This window comes from Ascidiella aspersa, chromosome 6, assembly GCF_963924565.1.
Source record: "Ascidiella aspersa chromosome 6, kaAscAspe10.2, whole genome shotgun sequence".
In the NCBI taxonomy this organism is placed as follows: domain Eukaryota; kingdom Metazoa; phylum Chordata; class Ascidiacea; order Phlebobranchia; family Ascidiidae; genus Ascidiella; species Ascidiella aspersa.
Window position 1 is genome coordinate 27,626,319 of NC_139452.1, and position 8,871 is coordinate 27,635,189.

The window sequence follows — 8,871 nt, forward strand, 5'->3', positions numbered from 1 at the left end:
TTCTACGGGTCATCATGTAATTGTAAGGTGTAAGCTTACGGCAAATTGGTGCCTGAATAGAGATCAATGTAGTAGCACTGATAGGAGGTTTGTTGTCTTAAAGGTTTATGATGATTGTAAAGGCTGGATGTTTTCTGAACGTGTGGGTTCGTGCTAGTCCAGCTGAAGTAGAAAGTAACACAAATTAGAACAGTTCTTAGAAATGCCTTGCTGCAGCAGTTCACCTTACTGTGTGTGACATTAAACTGTGGACGAGTGAAATTATACAGTAAAAGTACAATTATTCGTAAACATGTTTATAAATGTTTAGTTACACAAAATCTAAAATTAGTCACACAGCGGGGGTGCTTCTTAAGAAAAAAACGTAAAGCCGTTTTGAAACCTGATGACGTAACTGTTTATGACGCACGTGACATTACGTCATGCTCTAAGAGAGAGGTTGGTTGTTTTAGCGCATACCAGCACGAGTACATAGTGTTCCTTGAAACTGTGGGCCCTGAAACGTGGACACGACATCGCACGTGCATTTGCGAACGTCTTTCGGAAAATATTGCGAAATTACGCGAACACACGGTGGCGCTGTAGCAAATTCGGTTTAGTTAAAAAGCAGTTTAGGGCCTTTACTTGTGCCGATACACAAAGTTAAATGGTCGTTAACTACATGAGAGATTTCTTATTCATAATTGGTTTGTCTTGTGCCTTTTTCTCTATTTTAGTTATTATTAATAAAAACTGGTTGGGTCTTTACAAACATTCGGTCACTTGATTAATTTGTTTTTTTAAAAGTGTATAATGTTGTAAAACAGGACAGGGTTCCGCAAAACTCCAAATAAATTTAACCCAAACGTTTGTAGAAATATATTTATTGCGCATGGTTTTGTCTAATGCGAAATCCTATTAGTTATTACCAGAAGGCAACAACTATTTGCTCATAGCAAAACATTTTACTACATTGTAATCATAAATGGACAAGCAGTGACACCATGAAAAGACGTTGCACTGAATATGTGATATTATAAATCACCTTGACCCCTACAAGATAAATGTCGACCTCAATTCCTGATCGATAACAGCTGTGTTTTTTAATGGCGCTCGACTAGTTATGTAAAGCGTCTTTAATTTATGACGTCTTTCCGTAATAAGCAGAATACTCTAGCAAAGCTATAGTAATTCAGGTCAGACACAATTAAAAAATCCTAATTATATATTTATTTTGCCAAGAAAGGCATTTTCAGTATATCTTAATTCGAATGAATCATAACGATGCCTTTGTTGTCGAAATTAATATATATATTTTAAGATCTTTTCATTGTGTCTTAACTGAATTGCTAGTTTTGCTAAAGTATTCTACTGTCATCAAAAGACGAGACAAATTAAAGACGTTTGTTCATAACTAGTCGAGCGTCATTAAAAAATACAGCCCGCCAATTCAAGTCACAACATTGCACCGCATATAGCCGGTGTTGTCGAACTGTATAAATAATAAACAGGCGTCCGTCTTCCACTCCCACCAAAAACACTTGGGCGTGGATTTCAGTTCCCCGAAGAACCACATTGCGACAACACAATTTCGAGCGGAATAGTTCGTCGTAATTTCGTCTGACTCAAAATCACGAGACAGATATTTCTCTATGTTTAGCTTCGGAGCCGTAGGGAAGAGAAATTGCCAGCAGCGCGTAATTTAGGTTCTTCATTCCTTTTCTTCTCAGAGTTCGCCGTTTCATTTGCCATAAAAGTTTTTGTCACATTGGTAGTTACATCTGTTATAACTTCGTGGATACTTTATAGGAAAAGGTTATTTGCCTGGCAACCCGTTATCGAACTTTAAAAAACTCTCGAACTTTAAAAAAAGTGCGTCAGTTTTTTTTTTAAGGTTTGGTTTGGGTGACCGCTAAGTAGTTTTAAGAGACCGCAAGTGTTTCATTTAAATACCAAAAAGTTGCAAGTCCAAAATTTGGGAAACCGCTGGAGAAATTTGGGGGACCGTTTCGGCCCCCCAAAACACCTTGAAAAAAACACTGAAATGCGGTAACTTGTCCATTTTCCATATATGGAAGAATGAGCCGGTCCCCGAAGTTCGAAGTTTAAAATTCGGTACACGGCTATAAAATTAGTTTGCGACTGAGAAGTACCTTCTTCTGCACATTATCTTGGTTAGGCTGTCGGTTAGTGTTACTGTAAACGACTTAATTTTGCGGATCCGGTTACAGTAGTGCAAATTTCGAAGTTCGGTAAACGGAACAGCCGGGCAAATCGCCTCTTCCTATACTTTATTTGATGTCAAATTTTTCCATATACCTAGGCTCTGAGCCAGTGATTCCCAAACTGTGTGCTGCAGCACACTAGTGTGCCTCGAGAGATTGTCAAGTGTGCCGCGAAACTTTTTTGTAATTTTGGAAAAGAGAGTGTTTGTATTCCAAATAGGTATACACGCAAGCATTTTCGAACTAATTACGCATTATTCAATACGAATTTTCAATTTAGAGACATTTAAATATAGTTTGTCGTGTTATGGGTGACTGTAAAATTTCTCTATTGTTGTTCTGTTAAAAGTGTGCCGCGAAAAGTTAAAAAATTTTTAGTGTGCCGCGCGCCCAAAAAGTTTGGGAACCACTGCTCTAAGCCATCATTTTGAAACAGTGAATAGTCACTTGCGAGATATTTTTTACGTAACAGGTATATTCACGCATTAGCAGTTGCAGTCTATTTGTCAATACTTTATTTATAGCTTTTGATTGCTAAATGTGACTACAGCCTTTTGTTTCAGCGATCGTTTTCCAATATAAACTTAGTTGTATAAGTTAACTTATGGTCGAATTTATATGGATTGTTTTTTTTTAGTTACCCAAGATTTCTGGTCATTTGCGAAAAGGAATAGGTTATTTCAAACAAGCAAAAAAATATGAAGTTTGTTATGAGTTAATAGAGAAGGAACGATCTATTAGGAATTTATTTATAAACTCTTGATTGAAATAGGCCTAACTTTGTGTCAACCTTACAAAGTTTTGTTAGAATGCAGTATTTACAAATACAAAAGTCTGAGTATTTACAAATACAAAACAAATACCTTGAGTAACATACAATAAAAGTTTACAGTATTTAATTTTGCGGAATTTAATGGTTAAACAGATTGTTAAAATACCTCATATATCTGCTAAATTGCCAACAATGGGTTACATCGGCCAATATATTGCTTTGATTGGCCTCATAATTGGCCTTTGTATGGCCATCGCGGCCACATTTACCCCAAATTGGGCCAGAAATTCACCGGAGGATACCGTCCGTGACGACATACAACAGGTACGTCACTATCTATGACGTCAATACTGGGTAAAACCTTTGCGTTTGATAAGAAGCCTTGTTCCATATAGTCAGGGTTGCCATACCGTGCTTATTTCTAAGATTTGTGCTTATTTTGGGGTATAGTTTCTTATAAAACACTAATATCCTTTTTTCTAAGAAACGTGCTTATTTTAGAGTTGTGTGCTACTGCTTAGGGTGTCTTATTTTAGTTTATAAAGTGTTCTTTATCAATTCTTTTACTTTAACCAAAGATTTTAAATAACTCCTTTTTTATTTTCAAATCATTTTGCGTTGACTGAGGAGTGTGAGACTTATTTATATTTAACAAGTTGTTTGACCAAGATTATAACAACAATGCATTATATTGCATAATAACATTGAGTTGTGATTGTTTTGTTTCTAAAAAATACATTGTAACCTGTAGTGTAGTAAGAAACTCAATTTATTTAAACGAATATTTCAAAAAAGAACAAGCTTTGGATTTGTAACGTTTTAATCACAATAAAAAGTTTGTTTCGAGACTTATTTTAAACTAGACCAACTAAAAAATCTGGGATAAGACTAACTCGTCAAACCATGCCAATGTAGATTTTTTTTAATGTATTAAAACACTTCACATGTAATAAAACTTAAATGTTGCGGTATACCGGTAACCCGCTAAACAGGTTTACAACGCTACCCATTCAACAGCGTTGTAATAACTTTTCAATAATTTGTTTTAAGAACACTTAAGTCACCGTTATTAAATGCTTTACATGATTCAAGTCTTTTTGGCAAAATAACTTGACATGACTTTGACGTTTTTTTTTATGTTCGAAAATCAGAATATCGCTAATGATTGCGACTTCACCAATTTTTATAATTTAACGTTTGATTTTGACTAAAATAACTTGACTTCCAGTTCACTTAATGAAAATGTCTTTGACTGCTATTGGACTTGTTATTTTCGCAAATGACTGTGTTAAGTCTTTGCAAAATTACTTTCAACACTGCAGTAATCAGAGCTAGAAAATGTGTTGTTCTAGGCCTTGGATTCTCTGCGCTAACATATAAGCGACCCTACCTACACATTTTTCTCAAGTGATTAGAATTTATTCTGATTATCTTATTTATTTACCAATTCTAATTACGTGAATGCTCTTCAGCACAAAGGTCTGTGGATAGAATGCACACGGCTGTCGACTGGAAACTGGGATTGTGAGTATTACCAACGATTCTTCATCAACCTTCCTGCTGGATTACAAGGAGGTAAACAAACACAATCAATATTTGGCCGTTAGTTTAGCGAAGCTTGACTACGAAATGAGTTACATGGCAACGAAACTATATTTTGAGGAAACAGAAAAGTATTCAAATTAAATGCAGCTTGCTAATAACAAACTTTAGGCCTACGTCATCCAAGGTAGCCTACTAAACTTGAATTTTATTATCCCAATTTTATTACCAAACATTTTATAAAAAGCATTTTTAACCCAAGTTATTTGACACAATGCCCTAAGTCCAAGCCAAGTCATTTGTCCTTGTCCAAAATACTTGAGTCAAGTCATGTCGTTTAAAAACAGTGACATAAGTGTACTTTTTTGAGTTGTTGACTTACAATCATTACAACACTGCATACCATCCAACTACTGATCACTAAACTTTGCAGCCCGAGGATTCTGCATTGGTTCCATTCTTGTCGGCTTAATTTCCGCTGTTGCCTTTATGGTGGGAATGAAGTGCTGTACTTGTTCGGCTACGCATGTGCAGGTAAGGGTGTTCGCAGTCAGGGTCCAGGGATACCAAGTGGTCATGCATCTCCAATTGTTTGTATGCCTGTTTTAACCACGCAAAATGTTAAACATTTTGACAAACCAAAAGGATATAAAGGCGTTTTGTCTTTGCGAGAGGCGATAACATGTTTGTAATGTAGCTTTTTGTATTAAAATTAACCACTCTTCAACCTACAACATAATCGCACTATGTGCCTCCCCAAATAATAAGCTGTGATCGGTGCCTCTCGGCAGATAATTTTAAGCTGTAAGTTATCGGGTCTATTAAGGAAATAAGGAAAATATTGAATACAAATATTGAATATTGTAAGGAATATTGAATTTATCACAAAGCGAAAGGGCACACACGGGACAAGCCTTCTTTAAAAAACAAAAAGAAAATGTGATGAAAAAATCGAATATGCTTCTGAAAAAAAAAAACGGTTAGAAGGTGCCGGGTAAAGTCAGCACTTATTTTGTAATTTTGCAACAGAGGAACGCTCGTAGACTTGGAGGTGGACTCGGAATCATCGCCGGAATTTTCCTTATCGTTGCGGTTTCGTGGTACGCGGGCGACGTCTACCGGATCTACCAAGAGAGCATTATTTTCCAGCAGCGTGGATTTACTGTGACAAGGTCAGAATGCGATAAAAAGATACAGAACGTTGCATTAGTTTATTTCAGGACTCCTGATGCGTTCTATAGGATCAAAATAAGATTATGATATGATACGATAACGATACGGCTACGATACGAATGCGATGTGATACGATTACGATATAATTAAGATACGATTACGATATGATGACAATATTATTACGATACAGTACAATTACATTACAATATGATTACAATACGATACAATTACGATACGATAACGATACGGTTGCAGGGCGATACGGTTGTGATGACAATACGATTGCGATACGATTACAATACAAATACGATACGACCACGATAGGACGATATGATTACAATACGATATAATTACAATACGATTACGATACGATTACAATACGATTACGAAACAATTGCGATGCAATACTATTTTCATACGATAAAGCTACGATATGATGACAATACGATTACGATACGATTTCAAAACGATTACGCACGATATGACTACATTACGATACTGTTACGATACGATTTCGATACAATACATTACGATACCATTTTATTACGATATGTCTAACGTACAATTTACGATATGTTTAACAATTTTGCCATTTTGGTAGGTGGATATTTGGTGAAAGTCTTTTCATCGGCTGGGTCGGCGGGGTTATTTCCATCGCAGCTGGGGCTGTTGGACTTTGCACAGGGTGCGGTAGGAGTACCCAGGAACCCCAGAACGTGTACGGGTACGGTGGACCCCAATCGGCCGCCCCAATATCGGACGCGTACGTGTGAAAAGTTTTGGATGCGTATAGGGCAGGGGTTCTTAAATTTTTTTAACCGCGGACCCCTAAAAAGATTTTTGGCTTCGCATGGACCAGTGTCAAAAAACTATTTTCAGTGATGGCGTCATAAATTGACGTCACAATACCAATAGACTTCATAAATCTACTACTTTCGTTCCAAAAAATGGGAAATGAAGTCCAAATTCATTCAGTGCAAAATCGTTTTATTTTTATTGAACTGTTTTACCTATAAAAAAATTGATTACTTCTTAAATAAACACTAATAGTTCAATAGGCCTTTATGGACCTCCTAAAACAATCAAGCTCACGTACCCCTAGGTCAGGGGTTCTTAAACTGGGGTCCGTGAACTAGTCGTTGGGGGTCAATGAAGGTCTAATTGAAATATTAGTGTTTATTTAAAAAGTAATCAATTTATTAAAGAAATCAATTTAATTAAAAATAAAACGGTTTTGCGCTGAATGTATTTAGACGCCATTTCACTTTCACAATTTTGGACCCAAATCAGCAAATTGATGAAGTCTATTTGTACTGTGACGTCAATTTATGACGTCATTTTTTAATTTTTTTTGCCTATAGTGGTCCACGCGAGATTAAAGAAAATCTTAGGGGTCCGCGGCAAAAAAAGTTTAAGAACCCCTGCCCTAGGTGGTCCATGGACCCCAGTTTAAGAACCCCTGGTATATGGTGCTTTGCAGCAATGACGAGCTAATAACGACTGACATACTTCGAACGCTGCCGTAACTATTTTGTTTAGTGATATTTTAAAGATTAAATTAGTGATCTTTAAAAGACTTTGCTACTGGGACACAAATCTTTTATTATTTGTTTTGTTGCTCGCATCAGTATTGCTACTTTTTATGTCGGTGAAAGAAGTGTTCCTTACCGGTTGCCACAAAAGTATTGTTCCATCATTGGAAGGTGCTTTGAGTTCAGGCCTTTCTTGAAGCATGTAGTCCTTTTAGCAACAATTTTTGTAACAATTTAAGAAATATTCATACAATCCAATTGTTTGTCTGTTTTTTTTAAGGTTACCGTGCACTTATTTACCGTTTTTTGCAGCAAACCGACGGATTGGTCGGTTTGTTAACCCGTATATTTTGCCTAATAAATGTATTCGCTCATATTTTTTAGTGATATTATTTGGAAGTTGTTTTGCTAAGGATATAGGACAAGTGAATCCCAAAATGCCGGGAAATAAAATATTGCAAACTTTTAAATAGAACTTAGTATATACGCCTCAAGTTATGATTTATTTTCCTCTGTAATCTTGTCGCAACACGTCAGTACATCAAATTAATTCTTTGTTTTATCGCCTTAATGTTGCGTCATGAAAGATTTTGTTTAAATTCGATTGCCGATATCTCTTGCTAGAGTTTGCAACGAATGCCTTGTTACACCAATTTTTATGCGTCAGAGCTGTATGTGATGTTACGTATATCCGTTTAATGTGAGCGCTTTGTTTTGAAATTCGCCTTATTGTCAACAATCCATTATTTTAGAATCGAACGCCAGTTACGTCGCAATGTAGAGCGAAGCGCTTTTGTTCAAGCCATATTTGGACAAAAATATTATTTCCGTCTATAAGAGTCGAGAGAAAAAGGTTTAGACCACGCCTTGTTATCACGTGATATTTTGTTAAGTATTATAAGAATTAATGACGTAAATCTTTCTTTATCGCAGAAATTTTCTTAACTGATTCTCGTCTATAAATAGCGTGTTCAATCAATATAAAGAGAGAGAGAGAGAGAGAGAGGCTTTTATAGCTTCTACTCAGACAGCAAACTTGAGTGCTTTTGTGACTGAACCAGAGAGAGGCTTTTACAGCTTTGACTGAAGACAGCAAAAATTGACTGTTTATATATCTGAACTAAGGGAAAGAATTGGACCTGAATGGCCTCACGAAGACAGGCCATCTCAAATCTTGTAGGAGTGTGGTCGATTCATCTTGGCAATTATATAAATGAAGACTCATTAATCGGACACACACACCTCACAAATTGGCGCGACCCGAGTGAGCAACGAAGCTCAAGAAAAGTTGAATCTAAATCCGAACGAACCACCTGCAAACTACTTTCCCAAGAAGACTGAAGAAACGAAGCTCAAAGAAAAAATATGTGCCTTAATCTGTATGGACCACCTACAAACGGCCGCCTAAAAACTGTCATGTTTGGAACTTGCAAGAAGCCAGCTTTAGAAGAAATTAATCTCATCGAAAGATACGTGAAGAGACGCTCCATAGCGTCAGCAAAGCATTTGCTTGGAATTCGAAACACGAAATACAAACAAGCGTTGCCGATAAAGACATCACCACCGTTTGGAATCATGGAAAACGCAATTGCACATGGATTTCACTATAACTGCGATTCTGCCTAGCTTATCAGGTGAAAAATCTATT

General features: G+C 36.4%; 1 protein-coding gene across 1 annotated transcript; it reads left to right on the plus strand.

Moving 5' to 3' along the window:
- The first annotated feature begins 2,883 nt into the window (after positions 1-2,883).
- Positions 2,884-7,588, plus strand: LOC146141081 (claudin-7-like). Its single transcript, XM_083392261.1, has 5 exons — positions 2,884-3,300; positions 4,449-4,551; positions 4,952-5,052; positions 5,548-5,690; positions 6,293-7,588. The coding sequence occupies exons 1-5, from the start codon at positions 3,118-3,120 to the stop codon at positions 6,462-6,464; spliced, it is 702 nt and encodes a 233-aa protein (XP_083248387.1). The 5' UTR covers positions 2,884-3,117; the 3' UTR covers positions 6,465-7,588.
- The last annotated feature ends 1,283 nt before the right edge of the window (positions 7,589-8,871 follow it).